This window comes from Triturus cristatus, chromosome 2_1 (genome assembly GCF_964204655.1).
Source record: "Triturus cristatus chromosome 2_1, aTriCri1.1, whole genome shotgun sequence".
NCBI classification, from domain to species: domain Eukaryota; kingdom Metazoa; phylum Chordata; class Amphibia; order Caudata; family Salamandridae; genus Triturus; species Triturus cristatus.
In genome coordinates, this window is record NC_140581.1 from 388,262,594 (window position 1) to 388,285,046 (window position 22,453).

Below are 22,453 nucleotides of genomic sequence, written 5' to 3' on the forward strand. Positions count from 1 at the left end.
ACCTGGCAGTTCGAGCAGGACTGTTCCCGTTGGAGCAGGGTCCATGCATATGGCTGCATCCAAACTGAGGTGGCATTGTGGGCATAACAATGGGTTGGAATGCCACCCCAAGCAATTGCTACTGGTTAGATATATCGCAGGCATTTCTCCCATCACCTTGTGTGTTTATTGGTTAACGTGTCACATAGCAAGATAATCCCATGTATATTCATGTGTACTTTTGATATTTCACCATGAAGGCCTCAGGTGTTTAATATTCAAGAAAGAATGGTTATACAATAGAATCCAAGAACAAAACTGATTAAGATGTTATTAATGTATATAACTGGAGAATAGATTGGCAAGACTATTTAACACCTACAATAAACCCATGATTTTAGCAAGAATAGTATTGAGCCAGAGGATTGGTGAGAAGCGTTACTACAGATTGTTACTACAGCTTTAAGCCATATTGTCTCATTAGGTAGTAAGAGTTCTGACGTCCATAGACCTTCAACAGAAAAACAGAGGACCTGGAGGTCCCCTATTGGGTTTTCATTTTTCTTGAGATGGACTATTCGATGTTATTCTTATCTTAATCCACAAGGTTTAAATAGAATAGCAAATCTTGCTTTACATTAAATTCCTAAAGTAAATTATCTGCCTTCCTTCATTAGTTACAAATCGAAAGTGCAGACCTTTTTTGTATGGGACAATAACTCCAATACCATAAACAGACATAGCACTGAGCAAATGGGTGCATCTAGAACTGTGAATGCTAACAGTAAGCACAGCAATTCACATTCAAATCCTGGACCATGCACGGGGCACATAAGCTTTGAAGACGCTTTTTAACCATAGTTTAATGCAAGAATAGTTCCTGATTTTCTCATGCGTAAACAATTAACAGTCAAAGAAAATGACATGCTGGTATACCATAGGACTATAGTCCAAGATGTGTTTGTATTTAATTTCTTTATTGACATTTCAACAGATAGAACAGTATTAACCACAAGACATTAGGCCAACCCCCTGTAATGCTAAAAGAAAACCAAGTAAGAGCAAGTCCATGAGATATCATTGGTCCCTCCCACTTGCCCCTACTACATGCCCACTTTTCAGGATTTATCCAAGAAAATTACAATGCAGGGTGGCAAAAGCAGGCGAGGTCTTCACAGCGTGGGGAGTACAGAGATACATTGGGCAAGAAAACCATTGGATGGAATTACAGAGAGCAGAACATAAAGGAAAAGGAAGGAAGAAATGGAAGCTAATGCAGAATGTTCCAGTTTGGCCCAGCACTGTACAGGCTAACACCAACATTTGCCCTCCTAGCATGTGCATCAAGGTTATGCTACATGCAGGAATGGACCTCCATATCTTAAGGAACATGGGGAATTGGTCCTGTACCCTGTAGATACACCTCTCACAAGTAGCCAATTTGGAGTTCTGCAGTCCATAGAGTGCACGCATATGATCAAGGTATGCCAGCGGGGTGGAAGTCATCTACAAAGACAGTAGACCATATTGCCAGCTTAGCAGAGTCCGTATAGCCTCCTAGTGGCATGTAGTGTATGCCAAACTTGGCCCAGTAAGGACGGAGTCATGAGCAGGACCACAAGGCTGCAAGGTAACATTCTGTACTAGCGCACTGCTAACAGCAGTCATCCTGGAGAGTCTAGCTTTCTTGAGTCTATACGGGGATCAGTACCAGCTATGGAGCACTATGATGTAGGAAACTTAAGCAGGCATCCCACAGGGCCTGGTCATGGTATTCCATTGGCACTTTCCAGTCTGCGTCAGTGTATTGCATCTCAAGACACCCTTGCTGGTGGTCCCTAGTCTACGACAGCACGGGCATAGAGTAGATAGTCTATGAGGATTTGATGCAGGTTTGTCACTGTCCCTTTTGATCAACCCCAAGTCAGTAAGTATCGATGAATCCTGCAATGAAACTAGTCAAAGCTCAGCCTGCTGTGTGCTATATCTGCCTGTAGTACCAGTGCTGGGAACGAGGGAGGTTGTATTCTGAACAGAATGTGGAATCTGGACAGCAGGCAATCTATACAACAGGACACAAACTGTTTCAGACAATCCTACCACATCGTCCATTGAATTTGACTTCTCCCAATCCGAACTTCCACATTAGACTACAGTAGTGCTCCCCGGTTTGTCATTCCATCAATGCTCAGTTTGTGGGTGCCTCCCATCGATACTCAGTTTGTGGGTGTTCCTTCACGGTGGTCATATTGCAGTGATAGACAGCAGGCAGTCGCCAGCTACCACCTCTTTCTCCAAAACAGTATTCCCAGGTTAGGCCGTGCATGGGCTATATAGCATTCAATGGGGATCCATAGTGGTTGGTAAGCGTAATCCGCCGACAGATGCACCAATTGCAATAAATGTCAATTCCACATATGTGATCATTCTGCCTGATGGTGGCAGCAAGCGGCTCAAGGGCTAAAAGAAATAGTAAAGAGGATAGCGGACATCCTTTCTGCTTCTCTCTGTGAATGGTGAAGGAGACTGTAGCAGATTTCAAGCTGCCAGAGTTGGGGCCTGAATGGCATGATTGGTTTTCCTGCAGACCCTTGTGTCTGGAGAGAAATTGGCTGCTACATAGACCATGGCATCTTTGAGGATGAAGGAGCCATCGATTGACTGCGCACTTTAAATTCAAGCCCTGGGCTTGAGAATAGAAGGGGGGGCAGGGGGGAGGGCTGCTCCCTCCAAGGTCACAACACCGGGCGTGGAGATATCGCCTACCAGAACATGGTAGCAAAGGTCATCGAAAATCGCCGCTTGGGCCAAGATGGCTGGATAGGGCACCAGACCTAACTTGAAAAAGGCATAGGTCTCAGTTCATGAAACATCTGATGGGGCAGGCAGAGAAGGATAGCGGGCTCAGCAAAGGACGTGATCCCAGCCCCTGTGTGTGTGCTGCAGTGAAAGCTGGCGGTAGGCCTCTCAAATCATGGCCTGCGTGCAGATTCTCATCACGCTGGTCTCCGGTGCAGTCAGTGTCTCAAGTGAGTGCAGCTCTAAAATGGCTAGAGCCGCAACCCCTGGGGTGAGTCTCCGGCTCTCCAACTCTCCCTGCAGTAAAGCCGCTGTGTACACCATCATTTGTGCCCAGTGCTGCAACACAGCTTAAGCCAGAGATAAGGTTACGGAGAGCGTTAACAGAAGACGGACATTTTCTTCCCGGCAAGGCTTTGCCCTGTGCCAGTCTAAATTCTCTTTGCGTTCATTCTGGTAATGACATCCATGAAAGCTTCCATGCCAATTGGAGAAACGGGTTGAAAATTTAGGTTTAAAATTCCAATATAAAGTCCAACGTTTTAAGCAAGAGTGCATGTTACTGCTTGATGACAGATTAAATTATTGCTCCCTTATGCACACTAATCAATAATACCAATCCCGATTTTGATGAGTCTTCATTGTTGAACATGGATTGTGTGGAAGCGGCTTGTTGATCGGATCTAACTGGTGAAAGCGGTTGTATTTGATCAGGTGACAACTTTTTCTACATTGGACATTGTTAGAAAGGTCATCCACACTCAGCACTTACATATTCAGACGAGGGACTTCGACATTGGAAAGGTCTCGTAGACTTCTGCGTCTCTTGTCTAACTTGGAAGACTAGCTACATCAGAATAGTTTTATTAGAATACACTCACTAAAAGATTGAGATTTGATAGGTCTCGCTGAAACTGTAAGAAGTGACTTCCCCTGTGAAAAGCTCCTAAAAAATTAGCCAGTAGAAGCAGGTTAGCCCTTTCCACCTCAGAGTCTGGGAAACAGTTCTGGTTAACTAGGCTTTCAGTTCCTACAAGGATATTATTCCAGGAAAGGGGATTAAGAATATCCTGGAGATAAGGCTCGGTCATCGAACACTTTATAAGCATCATTGATATCTGCATCAGTTCTTGCTGCCCTAAGATAATCAAACTTTACTGTAAACATCCCCCAAATGTACATGCAGTGGAGAAGGAAATGAACAGTCCTCACCCTATTTCCAATAAAGCATCCATACTCAAGTTCCTGAATAGCACAATGAGGCACAACCTCTTGGTGGTCCTGGAGGTTACTCATTCCCCCGATCCCATTCAAGGTTTAGAACAGGTGGAGGAACCAAATAGACCCTTTTGCCCTTTGTAGACGTTCACTGTCAGGAGGCTAATGGAAATTGGATAACCACTGTGATTTTATTCGATCTGGCTGCAGCCTTTTAGACTCTAGATTATTCCATCCTAGTCAATCATTTGGAGGAGCTGCGAGGGAAGTTGTGACCTTGCTCAAGCACACAAACATGATCAAGTGGACACTATTCAGCTTTATTCAGATACACATTTCCCTTGGCATTTTAAAAGTGTTCGATTTGGCATGAGTGGATAGTTAACTGTCTTGAAATGTGGTAAGCAAAGTTTAGCAGTGCTGAGCCATTGGAAGCAGTCCACACTAGAGTACAAATTGAACAGTTATGCTGACATTTTACTTCTAGATGTAGAGAGATCTGAAACACCCAACACTTAGTACGATAAGGAATTTATTAGTAAATGGCTCAAGCTTCAGCAAGGCCTAAGAAATGTCTAGGTACTAAGACAGAATTGCCGTGCCCATAATATTGATCAGGGTTATATACCTATAAGATTTCCCTAAAAGGTAAATTAAAGAAGCCTAGGTGAAGGAGTTTGAAAACATGGCTAGGGCAGTACAGTCTAAAGACTGCAGCTAAATTTGCCAAAAAGCATTCGAAAAGACTAGTCCGGGTGAGGGTCTTAAGAACTCTAATATTTCAAATAAGCAGTGGGAAGGGTACTAGCATACTCTATACAGCACCTCAACAACTATTACAAGATCTACTCTAAACAAAAACCATGACAGTTGAGTAATACAGCTCCATCTTCAGGTAGTCAAATAGAAGAAGCTATAATTTGTTTTAAAATGAGAGCTGGTCCGCATAAGCTTAGTAGTATTGTTTATAAAAAATAAAGATCCTGAGGCTTGGGAAAAATTGTTTACACCCATATTACCCAAATGTGTTAGTTGTGAAATTCTGGAAGGATGGCGAGTCTCCCCAATTATTAAAAAAGGAGGCACAAAAGCTCATCTCTTTTAGAGGTGGTCTCAGAGCAGTATGCATATTCTGCTGTGAGATTTTAAGGGCTGGCAAGCATCTTAGAATATATTCCTGAGATAAGGTGGGTTTTCGATCTACACAACCTTACAACATACATGAGGCATGTTCATTATATACATATCTCGTTAATTTTAACTCAACCTTTCATGTTATGGAGGATGTCTTGTGGCCCAAGCTAGCCACCTGGGAATCCATAATGCACGTTCAGTACTAGAATTTTTTTTCCACATGAAGACTTGGGCCCAAGTGAGGGCTGGATGTCAAGGGAAGTGAACGGCCATGGTTCCAGTGTACAACCATTTAAAACAAGGTTGTGCTTTGGTCCCATTGCTGCAGTCTCCTGTTATTCATGGTGTTCCTACGTTGCTCAACTCAACAAAAACTAACCCCACATGCCTTGGTGAAACCCTGGTAAATACAATATTATACGCTGATTTGGTCGTATTAGCCTATATGCCAACTGGACTTCAACATCAACTACTTTCCCTCGGGTCCTATTCTATAGCAAACCTATTAATGTAAACAAGACTCGAGTGATGTAAGTTGGGGATTGAAAACAGTTATCATAGTTGCATCATAGACTAAGTTTTCTGTTTTTATTGATTTTGACAAACCGATCAAAAACAATGTATTTTCTGTCTATTGAATTGTAAAAATAGAAAATTGGACTGTTTCCATGCCTTATCATGCAGTCATTACAAATGTCCAGGCCAACAGCTATGGAGAGATTGACAGTATGGAGTGGTTAAAGGAGTGCTATATTTTTTTTAAAATAACTTTATATGCGTACGTTTGAACTATAATACTAATATTCTCACGAGAGAAATGCTACAATATATCTGGCTGTTTAGAGTGCTAAAACGTGAGCAAGTACAAGAACACATTATCAGCTAAATAAATGTGTTAATATGCTATATACAACCATTTGCTTGTAAAATGAAATCTGGATAAGTAACTATGGCTAAATAGACAAATGTTAAAAACAGCTACCATAAAACCAGGAGCCCTATTTATAAACAACATCAAATTAGAGGTTGTTCACAATTATAAATACTTGGTTAATGCTTTTTATAACAAGTTGAACTTTGAATAATATTTGGAATAGGCACTTTTTGGAACAAATGGTGTCTCAGTGGGATTATTTAATTTGTCACAATATTGTGACTTAACGGTAGAATCACTATTAAATAGGTATATTAGACAAATGTTTTACCAGTTCTTTCTTATGATCTTCCAGGATTGGTTAAGGAGAGAGTTTGCCGTTTTACCACTCCTTAGGTCCACCTACTCGGGAAGACATATGAGCTATTCACCTAGAACTTGAGCTGTACTCCACTCAACGCAAGAATGGGACTGCATATCTAAAGTTAATAGCTTCTTTGAAAAATGATGGTAATCACAGTTTGGCAGTACAGTGCTCGAAAGATTGGTTACCGAGCGATACAAATTTGAGAATTGGGGTTGGGGGGGGGGGGCTGGACTAGAATTGTAATTAAGACAATTGACGACTATGGCATGCATGTTCATTTTTGAATGAATAATTGCAGGTGCTTGTAAAAAAAGATTGCATGGAGGCAGTTGGCTACGAACAAATTGCTCAACGCACAAGCAATTCATTGCAACTAAGAAAAATCTGACTTCTTTTATGAGGCAAAATTAAACCCTGGAATGGCAGATTAAATGTCCTCAATCCAAAGATATGATACCAACTGTGAATTCCCAGTATCAAACAATTTTGCTGCCAATATGTAAAATGCATGGTTAATGATTTTTCTAGTCTAATGATTTGATGTCCTTTAGTATTAGAAGTGCATAAGATCTATTTTAAACCTGTTATTAACGAAGCTGGCACCCAGTCGGTCCATAGGGCATTGGAGTCCTGGCTCTAGAATCACAGAAGTCTAAGTAGCTCTATTCTTTCATGAAGTTAGTAAGTGAAATGCAAATATAAGCTTGCCTTAAAAATATACCTTTTAATGTATTGTTTTATAATGATTTTTTATTTGTTAGTGCTTTTATGTACATCAAGTACTAGAAGTCGGTATGTTTTTATGGACGATAAAATTAATTAAAGGGTATGCCATGAACAATCTGGGCAACATAACACAAAATAGTTAGGCTCCCTGCAGAATGTCATGAGCCCTCCTCCTCAAATCCCTGAACCCCACCTCCAAAGTCTCCTGTAGCTCTCAGACATTCATTCGCTTGGGGTGGAGTGGGGTCTCCTTGAAGGTTAGGGGCTCCCTCAAGGGATGGGGGGCCCCTCTGCACGACATGGGCACCACGTGCCTGTGTTACCCCCCCTAAATCTGGGGATGAAGTGACAAGAGCATTCCCATCAGAAGTATCCTTTGCATAGTTCAACTTTCAGAGCTTTCAACTACTCATTTTCCGGATGAGGTTGGCAAAAAGGGCAAAGAAAGTTCACTGTTAAATCACACTCTTGTACCACCATTGGAGAGCAGGTTTGTGTGTGTTTTTACAGTCAACATGATACAATAATGGTACCTTTGATTTACTGGTCAAAAAGAAAAATGGACTGCCCTCTAATCTCAATTTTCTTTTTCCTTGTTTCATGAATAATAAAGATGTATATGAACTACTTCTAAAATATCTGCATAATAAATACCTGGTTTACTATCGTCAAAAACAAATAGCTTACCAGTTGTACAGATGTCATGTATTTCTTCCACCAAAGATACTTCTGATACTCTGGTCCAAGGGCAGACACTCCATAGTAAACATACATGATGACGTGCACAATGCAGTTTATCAGGGCATGGAATGTACCCAAACCACCTGTAAAACAAAAGTAAAACGTATGTCTACTTCTATACAATGGTAACATACTATGGGAAGACGAGTTCTGCATGGGCATAGTGAACACGTGCTAATGACAGCAAAATCTAGAAGTAAACGTTCAGATTCTTAGCAATATAGCCCGAGAAGGGGGATGCTTAAAACTTACACTAGGGTGTTAATGTAAACATATTTTCACATTTAGTTTTATAAGAAAAGACAGCCTTTCAGCACCCTCACTTCTGTGTGGGAATATAGCTGATGATTAAATACAACATGGCTACAAACCCAACAGTTAAACAAAACAATTGAACTTTGACTTCTTTATTTAAATCTTCAATTCTTCTAAGCTACCTAGATTTCCTGCAGACTCCACTCCTCCATTGCTTCTAAAACAAGCCCCCAAATTAATATTTATTGAGAACACTCTGAAAGGCATAACAATTTTACCAGGTCCTTTACACTAGTGTGCTCTTTAAAGGTTAGAAATACCTTAAGTAAAAAGTTATTTTACACAGAAAAAAAAATCAACTTTCAGAGATAAAATAAGAATTGCAAAGGTGGCTCGATCATATGGAAACATGGTCCTAGCTCAGATCTAGTAATTTAATCAGAGGTCAGTTCTTTCAGCTGGGGTGCGTTATATGGAGAGTCAACAGGAGGCAGATGGTCTCAAGAAGAATTATCGCTTCATATCAACTGTGTAGAGCCTTTAGTCGGATCTTATGCGATCTGTTCTTTTTCTCCACTAACTGGTCACTTCTTGATCTTTCTCAGCATGAACACGATCGGCAGTACCATACGTCAACCGTTTAGAGGAAATGAGTGCACCTCCTAGTTGAAACAGCATTATACCATTGTCTTTTCCACAATATTTCTCTTCTCGCAATTCCTCGCAGGCAAAGAGAGCTATATAGCAGACTGGTATTCTAGTAATCTTCGAGATCTCAGTGACAGAAAATTGAATATTCACCCAGCTAAGGAACAAATGGGGTCCATTCAAATTAGAACTTTTTGCTTCTCATCTCAATTTCCATCAGTTTTTTTTTACAGTTGGAGACCAGACCTTTTAGCTCTAGCTCCAGCAAGAGATCCCTTCCATTCCTGAAGAAAGTCATATTATGCCTCCCCTCCTTCCTCTAGGTTACTGAGAATTGCCCTCCAAATAATGACAAAAAGCAGGGGATTTCTTTGGAGACCACAGCGCTGGTACCCAATTCTGATTGAAACAACCGTGGATTCTCCAAATCTTTCCCTCTCCTACACCCTCGACCAACTGCATTCATTGATTTGCAAATATTTTCTTCATCTAGTAGCCTGGAGACTTTCGGAAGGCGTTGGCCAACGCCAGTACTTTTGGAACAAGCTTGCGACAATGCCTGGTCAGACCCTAATTCTGAGATGTATACATCAGTCTGGAACAGATAGTCTAGCTGGTGCATGGAATGGGAGCTAAATGGAAATATAATTTTTTGTAGTGAATTTCTTAGTATCATTAGCAGCTGATATTCTTTCCTATAGAACAATAAATTCCTACAGTTCAAGAATTTCTGGTGGTCATTCGCCTATAGCAGATCATCCTATTAGAGAAAATCCTTTGATATCCAAATTGCTAAGAGGTATTAGATTCACTAGTCTGCCTCATCCTAAGTATTCTAATCTGTGGGATCTCTCAATTGTTGTAAAACTTCTTCAATGCTCGCCTGAATACAAACGTTTGTCAAAGAAATAGTTGCCCATCCGACTTTCCATTCTACTTTGTTTAGCCTCTTGTAAACGTTTCAGCTATCAGAGCTCTAGCTTTAGCAGGAGCAACTTTTCACATTTCTGGAGAACTAAAAACAATCCAAGTTTCCTTTCATGCCTTTCCCAGAGAGCCAGGAGATTAAAAATAAAAAGGAGTGCATAGTTCAATGTTTAAAAGCCTAGGAAGATTACACTTCTGAATTCAGATCATTTTAAACAGGCCAATTACTATTTTATTTAGTTAGACCATATGGTCTAGTACATTGGATCAGACACTATTTTTGGAACATGTTCTCTTAGAGGTTCTGTAGCTTCCAAATCTTAATAGTGGTGTTCGACTTGAAGATATTATCCATCTGCCAGACTGGTCACCTAATTCCATGTTTAAGGAACTTTATTATAAACCAGTAAGTAATCCTCGTTATAGGATTATAAAATCAGCTTGAAGCTACCACAATCTGAAGCATAAAGACCCAACATAGAATCAAAACATTTATAGTATTTTTGAACAAGAATTTTCAATTCTATTAAGGACACAGAGGTGAAGACTATCCCACCCAAATTAAATGTATTCATGCAAATGATTTACTGTATTTAATTTTTTTTATTATAGATTCTAACCCTCCCTAGATTGGTTTACATTTATAATGGATATGTTTCATAGAACCTGTATTCTACTTCAGTTTCAGACCAAAAGCGAGAATAATACTAAAAGTTGCAATCTTCAGCTTCCTTTGGGTGCTTGCTGCAAGAAGAGGACGATATTACATATTCACAACGATTTATAGGGACAACTTACTGTTGAATGGCCACTGTTTGTTAGCACGAAGGGACTTTCAGTTCTTTATTAGTCTTGGGTATTGTGGTTAATTGTTTTTCACTACAAGTGAATTACATTGTTATACGGCTGCTCACAAATGCTATAAAAAAAATGTCAATTATTGCTGGGGATTCAAAAGATATGGACTTCTCATTGAGAGATTAATTTTTTCGAGTCCAAAAAGGCAGCACTCGCCCATCATTTACCTTGTGCAATACATGGTGTTTGTATTTTTGTGCAGCTGCACAATGCTTCTCATTGCATCAGGGGGCCCTCTATCTCGGTGCACAATTCTCCATTTCTATCCTTGCCTGCTTGAGCTTAAAATAGTGGCTGTGACTACAGGCCTCTCACTGGTTGAGGTCTGTCCATTTCGAACACCTGCCATTCAACATTACTAGGGTGGTCAATCCAGGAGTCCAAAGCAAAAAGCTAGTTGAGTGAATTACTGCCTTTGCTGACTTCCACAGTTTGTACCTGCACAGGCCTGGAATGTATTTCATCTCAATCTTTCAATGCACTTAAAAACTCCTTCCTCTCAAACACATTTTTAAAATTAAGATACAATTTTCTTTTCAATTCAAATGCTTTTTCAATCACACTTAGAATCTCTTTTTTTTGTCTCTAAAATGCTGATCTCCTTTTAGATATTTTACTTTTTTTTTTTTTTTAGTAAATTTTTGAGTACTTTTCTTGTTCTCTCTCCCGCTCTTCTTTATTTTTAGAATTTGAAAAACTCTTTACAAGTTTAACAAAAATCTTTACTTCTCTTACCAGAAGGCTTTTTCCTTTAAGGATCCATGCTGTACTTTATCTAATTGCTCTTTTCCTTTTTTTTTTTAAACATATGCCTCTTTTCTTCGTTCTTTTTCTTTGCTGTTTTCTTGTCATTGTAACTCTTTCTTAAAAACTATGCAAAATAGTCACGCCTGCACCGTAAGCGATGGCACCGCGAATCCATACGGGAGTTGAAAAATATATTACAAATGATTTTACCACTTTGTTTTTTAATAATACACTACTTTTAAAGATATTACAGTAAGATTTACCAAGTCTGTACTAACATATTACTTTAATATTTATAACAAATTCACATTTTAATGTCACAGTTGACTTACTAACCTACCCCCATTCTCCTTAATGCCCGTTTCCATAGTAACCGTTCATGGAACACAACTGAACTGACAGGTCACAAGTTCAGCACACAATGTTGCAAATACAAACAGCAGGTGTAATTGACTTTCCAAAATAGGAGCTTATCCGTTGGAATGTACCTTTCAAACATTTTTAACAAACCAATACGAAACATGCTTTTTAAAGACCGAAACATGCACCCTATTTTTGACTATATAATGTTCTTAAACAGCCAATCATGTCTCCTCTTTTTAAAACTGCATCTTGTCCACCATTTTTGATACCTCATTCTGCTAACTGTCTACTTCGACTACACACATCTTTTCAGTGCATCCAGACTTCCCTTCAAGATGCTTAGAGTGTGGATTGTGGGACACAGCTATGTTTTCTGGTGCAAAAGGTGTGCTGAACACAGGTGTATAGACAAATATCTAGCTTTGTAAAATGTGGACATTAAATGGATTGGACAAAGAGAATTAAAGTGGCATCAATTGATGCCTTTGGTTAAAACCTTACATCTCCAACCCCCTGACCTCATGATTGTGCCCTGTGGTGGCAATGACCTAGGCACATTGACTGGGGTAGCTCTGAAAATGCGAATTATTTCCATCGGCTGGTGAAGATAGGCCCAAAGTCTATAATCCGACTACAATCCACGGCTGTGTGCCTTAGGTGTCGGCCGACACCTCTCCGGACATGGTTTCCATTTGGATCCCCATGCATTAAGAACCACAATCTTCAGCCGTCACCACTTCCCCCTTGTCCTGATGAAGACCTGCCTCTGATGCCTAATAAGCTGCACATCTATGAAGGGTCGAAACGTCGACGTTATTATCTCTATCAGTCTAACCAATTTCTCTCACTTGAATTGGAAATCCTATCCATTGTTGGGATTTATGCTTTGAGTCTTGGACGTGCAAGATAAATATCTCCCTATTTAAGTCATATGTCAATTTGTCACTTTTGTACAGCACTTTGCCACATAATCACTATCAGTCACTAAGTGTACACCGTAGCCATCTGTGTTCTTTCGCCGTATGTGTCCAATGTCACAGACAGCCATTTCATTTATCTGTGTGTATATGTATCTCCATCCTACTGGCGGTCGCTAGTAGGTAGTTATAGTTCGGACCTATTTTCCATAGGAAATCCGCAACATTCTATTCCCAATAACTTTGGCGCCGGTTAAGGAATCTTCGCGAAAGTTTCAAAACTTTTGGCCAGCTCCGGTCCACTCCTATCCTGAAAGTCTCTGGGTGATTCGTCAAGCAGGAGCCGAGAAAAAAGGGGGGTCCCAAAATGGGTTTTCCCCATGCAGTTTTCCATAGGAACCTTTAGTCGCAACTAAGCCCGAACTGCTGAATGGAATTACACCAAATTTGGCAAAAAGGTAGCCCCTGATTCAGAGTCGTACCTTTTGGTTAAATGGAGTAGTTCAGTAGTTCCTGAGAAAATCAAAAGTAAAATCACATATCTGGGCGGAGCCTAACCACACATCTCATCGTGAGATCTGATTGGCTGTCAGCACTTCATCCACGAAGTGTTGGCAGCCATCTTGGGACCAATATACATGATAGCACCTCATTAAAAAGCATTGCAGTTAATAGAAGGTTTTAAGACTTTAGTTACATTATAAATCATTTGTTGATGGTACCATACTCATTTTAGGAATTGTGGTGTGTTCTAAGGTGATTTTATCATGTGAAAAAGCCTTCTGCTGGGATATCATGAATCATGTTTGAGAGAAAACTATTTTTTCATGCTTTTCCAACAGAGGTTTGGAAGGTGATCTATAAGCTAAACAGAGCATATTTTCTGTAAATTCACATTATCTTTCTCAGTCATGTGAGAATGAAGTCTGACATTCTCAGTAAAACATGTACATCCAACAAGGGCAGAGACTGTCAGTTGATTCCTTTGTGTTCTACTGCAGCTTCCCAGAGTGTTCTAAAGAACAACTAGAGCGCTAACAGTCCTACTTATAACAAAAGTATGGCACACCTGAAGCCATCTTGATTGGAATAAACTGGTAACACTTAAACCATTTAATTTAAAAAGGAACACAATGAGGGGGTTCATTTTGCCATAGAAATTAGGATTAGTGCTGAAGAAAGAAAGATTAGGGCACATTTTGAGTGACTTCTCAAATCCTCTTCTATTTCATTAAAATATTCTGACATGCAGACTGAAACATGTACTTTTAATACCAGCAGCAGACTTCCGTGGTGAGCAGTAGCTTTACTACAGTGATATGAGCAATTAGAGTGCTAACATTCAGAATTTATGGCAAATGTGTGACATATCTGAATACGTTCTTGATGGAATCAAAGTAAAAAACTGAAAGCATTTCATACTGAGGAGACTGCAGTGAATGAGGAAATTAGGAAATTTCCTAACAAATAAATCTCCCAAGATGGCCACCAGAGACAAAAGAGCCCAAATGCAGCACAAATAATCACCCAGATGTAGCCCAAATGTAGCCCATTGACAGAAGTGTGCAAAACACTTTGTGTTTTTGCAGTTTTATATAGTGCAGACTTGTCAGGTATTGGAGTGCTTTACATGAGCATTGGTTACATCACACAAGATCAAATTCATTTTGGTTGTAGACATGGGGACATTAAGTGATTTGACCAGAATCACAGAATGTCGAGCTGAAGCAGAAACTCCAACCTGGTTCCCCAGTTGCAAAGTCTGCAGCTCTGAAAGTAACACCACATCCTCTCCCCTAAGTGCAACATTTAATCAAGTGGTCAACTGGATAAAAAACACAAAGATAACAAATAATTTAAAAGTGCTTTGTTGCTATTTGCAAACGCAGAAAAATAGGTACTCATTTTAGTTTTTTAGAGCACTAACCATAATTTTGATGCAAATAAGACCCTCTCATATATGTAATTTCTAAAGGAAATGCTCTAGGTATTACAGTTTTGATTACATCAAGATGACGTCAGGCATGCCACACTTTTGTAATAAATATTGAATGTTAGCAATCTAGTTGTTCATTAGGACACTGTTGAGAGACAGAGGCCAGGGGCACGGACTCTGAAAATTGAAGGCAGGTAGGAGGGTGCAGAGGCAACAATTTGACCACACTGGGTAGGTAGGAAGGGCAGTGGCAGCACAACAGACTATGGAGAGCAGTGGAAAGGGGGGCAGGGGCAAGAAACCAACAATACAGGACTGGCAAGAGAGGCTGTGGCAATATAATAGACCATTGTGGGCAGAAGGAAGAGGCATTGGTAGTACAACCATACATGCTAACAGACCCGATTCAGCCAGGAAACGTCCAATGTGTTTAAGCTCAAATGGGCTTTATTTGATCTGTCTCCTGTCAAAAATCTCCTCTTTTTCAATGCAACTCAAAGGGGAAAATCAATACCCCAGTTTTTGTTCAAAATCTCCCTCTTACCAAGTTCAAAATATTCGCAAGTATGGATCATGGAAGGCAGGAGGAATTGGGGTAGGGAGATGGACTCGGATAACAGAGGACAGGAGGGACATGGAGAGGTGCACCAACCCGACCCTACAGGGCATGCATCAGGGTTTGCAGCAGCACAATACACCACACAGGGCATGCGGGACGGGAGTGCAGCAAAACAATCCATAGAAAGCAATAGGGAGGGCACAGAACCATGCACATGGACAACAGGGAACCGAGGGAAAAAAGGCAATGGTAGCTAGCTGACCATAATGGACAGACAGGAGAGAAAGCTGCAGCATAACAGACCATAAAGTGCAGGAGGGACGGATCAGGGGCATTACAATGGAACAGACAAGCCAGGAGGGAGGGAATAGGGGTCCGCACATGGAAACAGAGGGCTGGGGGCAAGGGGGCAGGGCTGGAGCAGTAAGATGACCATGGAGGTGAGGCAGGATGGGCACTAGAAGCAAGGCACACCATGGAGAGCAACAGTGAGACTATGATGGCATACACACAGACCATGGAGGGAAGGTGGGAGGGGGTCAGGGGCAGCTAGCGGACCACACAGGGAAGGTGGGAGGGGCATTGGCAGCACAGAAGACCATGCATGGCAAGCGGGGGTTAGTGGCAGCACAATGGCTATGATGGGCAAGAAGGAGGGTGCAGGGGCATGCACAAAGGACCTTGGAGAATAGAAGGGAGGGTCAGGACATGGGCACAGACAAGAGAGTTCAGGGGAAGGAGCCTCACAACAGACCACGAGGGGCAGGCAGGAGGAGCAGTTGCAGCACAACAGACCAGGGAGGGCAGAAGGGTGTGGCAGTAAAATGGACCATGGAGGACGGGAGGGGATAGGGGCATGGAATGTGGACAGGCAGGATGGAGGTGGCAGGGATAGTTTAGTCATCTGACAATGCTAGGCAGGTTGGCGGGGAGTGGCAGCTCAACAGAACACTTGGATAGGAGTGGCAGGTCCATGGAACATGGTGGGCAAAAAGGATGGAGCAGGGGCATGCACAAAGACATCGGAGGGCAGGGGGGGGGGGGGAGGAGAATAGGGGCAGCAAGCTAAGCACAGAGGCTAAGCAGGAGGTCAATGATGGGGCATAGAATTGGGCAATGGAGGGCAGGAGGAGTGGACTGGTACATCATGCTAAATGGAGGGCAGTGGCAGCACATCAGACCATGCATGGCAGGAGGGAGGAGGCTAGTCCATGGATTCAGGCAACAGAGGATAGGGAGGAGGTGGATGGGGCAGTAAGCTAACTGTTCAGAGAAGACGGGAAGGCCAGCGGCAGAACAACAGCCACACAGGGCTGTAATAAGGGAGCAGGGACATGGACTTGGACAATGGATGGCTAGGAGGAGGGAAGGCAGGAGCAGCAAGCTTGGGTGGGGGCAGCACAATGCCAGGCCCTGCTTCCAACCTCCCACCATCCATTGCGATATGCATCTTAACGTTAAAAAAAAAAAAGCAAATTGCTGAAAAAAAATATCTAAGATTACAGGGAAGGTATAGTTACTCAGATTTCACACACACAACCAGTGAAATTCAGCAGTTATAGTTACCTGAGCTAACTATAAATTACGCACCCGCAATGTACTTCTAATGACCTCAGACATTACATCATTCATGACATGGTCCGTTGCATCACTCATGACATCACTCATGACATCTCTAATGAGCTGTGAATGGAATGGAACTGTAATGGCCAGAACTTTATTTAGGGATAGTGTAACATCCCTTTTTTCCCTTTTCTTTCGTGCAAGAACCATTATAATATGCAACGTGCCCAGATTAATATGGCCGTAACCTTTCACTTTAATGTGTAGTACATTGTTTATGTTGATGTTTGCAATTCTAAGTATGTTTATTATGAATAAGTCACGTTGACTCACATACAGGTATGGCGGTCACAGTGCAAGATATGATGAAATGACATTGTGTGCATATTAACACTTGTTTTCTTTTCTTTATTTTATCAATTCCTGAATTTTCACATCGTGACCAGGCCAATATGGCCGCAGCTTTTTGGATTATAGTAATGCACTGCTGATGACGTCACATATTACATCACTCATGAAATGGTCAGGGACATCACTGATGGCATCTACGTGATCTGAAGCACCTCCTCACACCCTAAAATACAGACTACCATTCTCGAAACCATAGACACACCAATACTAGTACAGCTACAATATTCTGTGCAATATGCATGCAGACCTCTAATCAGCCACATAGCTTTGATACAGTCTTTTAAATACTCATTTAGTACCTATGCAGTCTAGGAATCCTTCTGTCTGTCCCATGTACTTCTCCATTCAACCATCCAGCACTATCTACGTATCCTATCACTCTGCCAATACCTAAGCACTAATACATTTAGCATGCACTCTTTGCAGCACTGAAATTACTCCAGTTATTAGTCATATACGTAAGGAATGGCCTAGCCACTAACACAAGTGCAGGTACAATATTTTGTACACTATGCATGCACACCTTTAACCAGCTACAAACTATTGATACGCTCTTCTAAATACCCAGTTAGTACCTATGCAGTGTAGGAATCCTCCCGTCTGTCCCATGCATTTCTCCAATCACCCATCCAGCACTATCTACTTATCCCATTACTCCACCAATACCTAAGCACTTCTAAATTTACTATACACTCTGTAATACTGTAGTTATTCTAGTTACTAGTCATGAACTTATGGAATGGCCTAGCTACTAACACAAGTATATCTATAATATTGTGTGCACTATCCAAGCAGACCTCTAACTAGCTACATACTATTGATACACTCTTCTAAATACCCAGTTAGTACTCATGCAGTGTAGGAACCCTCCTGTCGGTCCCAGACACTTCTTTAATCACTTATCTACCACTATCTACTGATCATATCACTCCACCAATACATAAGCACTTAATTTATAAGTGTTCATTCTGTTTGCAGCACTGTCATCATTCCAGTTACTAGTGGTATTCTTATAAATTGACCTAGGCACCAATACAAGTACACATAAAATATTCTGTGCATAATCCCTACAAATCTCTAAGCAGATACATACTATTGGTCCACTCCATTAAATACTGAAGTAGTACCCATGAAGCGTAGGATACCTCCTGTCAGTCTCATGCAATTCTTCAGTCACCCATCCAGCACTATGTTCTTATTGCATCAGTCTGCCAATACCTAAGCACTTATGGGGCAGATTTACAAGCACCCTGCGCCACAAGTACCTCACTTTTTGTAACGTAGTGATGGCGCCAGGCACTCCTTCATATTTTCAAGGACAGGGAAATCCACCCTGCCTGGTTTTTCCTCCTTGTAAATACGACCCCTTCATACACAGAACTTTGCGTTGAAGGGGTGTCCCATAGGTGGTGCTGTGGGTGTGGGTGTTCGTAAATCTGGAGATGTGTGTGAATACGGAGACATCCTAGAGTTGGTGTAGCAAGGCGCAGCGAGGAGAATAGTTTATTTCTCCTCTTTCAATGCATGCTGCATTCCACAGCATACATTGAAAGAGGAAAATGCCTTTACTGATTGCAGGAAGGTATCCCTTCCTGCACAAAAACAATCTCCACACGACAGACATACTTGCACCATGGTGCGGTGCAAGGGTACCTGTGTCACCGCATGGCTGCAGTTTGTGCAGCAGTGCAGAGGGAAGCACAGAGTTGCAACATATTCATGTACATATGTCACATCCCTGTGCTTCGGAAGTGCCACAGTGCAGTGCAGCTAAAGAGCTTGCAGTGTCACGCTGCAGTACTTCCTCAAATCTTCACCTATAAATTCACCATACACTATTAATGCATTCTTTCAGTCAATCATGCTGTATACATATATTCAACCAAACACATTAACTTGCAATTATAGCCCTCTCTTTAACCAGATAATGTAGTTCTGGTAAGAACTTATTTTTCCTTTTTTTCTTTTGTATTTTTTTTTGGTGTTTTTTCAAAAAATGAACAAAAAAAAAACAACGAATAAAACAGGAAACATTTGGAATTACTTATCATTCCAAAAACAACAAAAAAAATTAACAACGATGGTTGCGTTGCGCAGCACAAACTGCATCCACCGACTGCTCACCGAAGCATATAAGTTTCTTACACTTCACGCAGTGTTGCTCGAGAAAGGCGAATTCTGGCCTAATGTCCGTTGCACGTGTTCCTGAGGATGCTCCAGATGTACTTGCCACAGCAGGTGAGGGGTTCAAAGCAGCTTGCCTCATTTCCTCTCGAGCAAGATTGAGAGGATGTGTGGTCCGGAGATGCTTGTACATATTAGCAGTGCCACAAGAGTAATTTTTTTACTGCCTTTTGACAGGACTCGGTCACAAATTTTGCACGTCACCTTTCTCGCATTTACTTTCTTCTCTCCAGGTGGAAAAGTGGAGAATTTACACACGACAGATTCCGGCCTCTGTGGACGTGGTGCCTCCTGCAAGAATTCTTCAGAAGATAAATCCTCCTGCTGCTGCCCAGATGCCATTTTGTTTGATATTTTTTGAAAAACACCACAACAAAATGAGCAAAAAGGGTTCTTGTAGGAAAAGAGATGTCTCTAAAGATGCTCCAACAAGAATGATTAAAATGGGTGGGGTCCTTCAATAGTTACAGTGGAAAATGTTATGAACCAATGAAATCTTTGTTTTTTTAGGTCACATGGGAACCGCGAACTCTGCTCACGAAGGACGCACCCGAAGCGACTTCGCGAAAATATATTTTAAAATACGTTTATTATAAGTACAAATGTATTATTTTTATTAATATCTTAGTCTCTTGCCCTAATATGTATATTAAACACACATACATATCATTTTAGAACATAAAACAAAATTCGCGGGAGTCACACACCCAGCGCGCCCCAGCACGTATACGACGGCATGTGGGACCCGCCACCGTGCAAGCGTCACGTACCGTAATGTGCATATGTCACGAATGCGTGGGAGCAGGAGTCGCATACCAATTGCGCACATCAAGCAATATTAAATGTATATGATGTAACAGAAAAACACGCAGCCGTCGCACACCGTACGCAGATCCTTCACGATGTTTCTAAAACGGCAGCTAGAATTCGCGCACCCACCGTGATGTGTACGCTTTGGGTGCGCGACACCCCAAAAAAAAAAAAAATTGGCATTTAAAAAAAATATATATATAAATATATTTAAAAAAATTACATTTCAGTTTTATTTTTTATTATTTTTTTTTCAGAATATATAATGTTATTTTATAAATATTTTATTCATTAACAGTTAAAAACTGTAGAAATTCAGTACAAAAAATAGTTATAACTACGATTACACTTAAAAATTACCATTTAAAAACTTTGAAATTCACTGAAAAAACCATAGGTTTCAGAGACGTTATAGTTAGAAATTAGCATTTAAAAAAGCTTAGAAATTCACAGAAAAAAAAAAATATAGGTTTCAGGGGTGTTGTAGTTAGCTGGACATTTCACTCGTACAAAACCATAGAAATTCCTCCATTATAGTTAGTTCTGCTAACTATAACTCGCGCGCCCGCAACGCACTGCTGATGACGTCACATATTACATCACTCATGACATGGTCAGTGACATCACTGATGACATCACTGACATCTCAAATCATGTGAAATCCAGTGAGGTAGCGAGCTAAACAGTGCTTAGGTGCCGTGTTTAAAGTGCTTTCCATACATTGCCCCTGCAAAATGTCTTCCCCTATTCAGGATTTGGACCTAGAGCTAGAGCTGGGCACAGTCAGTCTCACCCACTCACCTCTTTTCTTTTGTGGTGAAAAAGAAAGTGGCTAAGTATAAAACCTGTGTCAAACATGCACTGAGGACTAATTTCAAGGAATTATCACCATCCTTACAATATGAGAGAGAAGCATGGTCTTTTCATGCGACTGCGCTCTGCCTTTCAGCAAGATGTTCCCTCATCTTCACCCAGATGGCTCTGATATACATTTAATAAAGGTTACCGGCCTGCAAATGTAAGATGTATTCAGCTGTGACTCCCTGTATTCAAGCTGTAAAGACAGATCTACCCATCAGAGGGATCGGCACACAAGACAACCCCAGTCACTACAAGGTGAAAAACTCACCCAGAACCGGCTATTACACCCAGACGCAGCGTCCCAATGTGATCCAGTCTGGGTCACCAATGCGATACCCCTCCCCCCTGCGAGTACCACCAGCTCGTGTTTCCAGGTTTTATTAGAGATGGGCCAAATATCATCAATATTTTGAGCAGACATGCAAACCCTTCCGATTCAGGCGGGAGACTACCGATTTCAAGGCTAGTCTCCCGCCTCCCGATTCCTGCAAGCAAAAACCCGATAAGTGTGAGGTGCGCGACGTGAGTCAGGTGCCTGGTTCTGGCTCAGCTTGAGGTTCTTGTGGATACTCAAACCCAAAACAAACTGGCCCTTCAGGTCGCTTCTGTGTAAACTGCATTGTTGTTCTAAGTATAACTATAAAGCCATCCCCAGGGTACACATAAGAAATTATTTGCTTCTTGCCTCTCTAAAGGTCTTGACAGGGGACAGAGGAGGCATGATTGTTTCTAAGTTCTTGTTTGAAAACTACTAATACATACTTCTGAATACAGTGATATAATCTTATGTACTAAGGTGAAATACTTCTGAAAGTTACTGAAATATATATTTGTAACATTTTGAATAATCTATCATCATAGTTTACATTTTTGTTGCACAATGTCTTTCAAAATGAACGTGTTCCTAAAGAAAAGTGGTACAGGACACCTTTGCTACCCTTGCTTTAAGTTAATGTGTAAAAAATGCTTGCCTTTTTAACAACTCTGAATATTATGCTCTGTCAAGTGAACCGCAGCCCAGTGCTATGTTAGAGTCGCTTCTATTTTCTGGGGTTGCTGAACAGTAAATGTGCCTCATCTTGGTTTCTTCCTTTTAACACCTGATACTCTCTGTATTTCACGCTGTCAGATTCTTGTTCATCCTTCTCTTTTTCTATCCCTATTTTCATCTTTCTGCCCACCCTTCTTTCCCCCAGTGCTGCCACTTTGTAAAGCTACCAGTAAAATCAGTGTATTGTGTTTCCATTTTTAATTTGATGTTACCTCGGTTTGACTATATTGGCATTCTTCTACAAGCAAAATACTCATTTTGTACTGGGGTGCGACCGCGCTGCAATCTTCATGGCTCATGTTTGCTTGTTATCTATGTGTGCCAGTTTATATAACTCGTACGACTTTCTCTACCCCTTCCCTTGTTTGAGCAGCAGCGAATTTTGAAGCTGGCCTTAAGACTGAGCAAAAAGAAGCATGCCAATATAAAATGTTAGTGCTATGTCATTGTGTTGAAAAGTTTACATACATCAAAGTAGTGTGTGTGGAGGACAGAGCACTATGCTGCAACTTATACTGGTGTAAC

The 22,453-nt window shown here is 41.1% G+C and overlaps 1 protein-coding gene across 1 annotated transcript in view; it reads right to left on the bottom strand.

Annotated features, from left to right (window-relative positions):
• Window positions 1–22,453, bottom strand: part of ELOVL7 (ELOVL fatty acid elongase 7) — a 148,879-nt gene that overhangs the window by 12,313 nt on the left and 114,113 nt on the right. Inside the window, exon 7 of the mRNA XM_085631496.1 lies at window positions 7,785–7,921. Within this exon, the coding sequence (XP_085487622.1) occupies window positions 7,785–7,921 (137 nt within the window). The remainder of the gene's footprint in view (window positions 1–7,784; window positions 7,922–22,453) is intronic.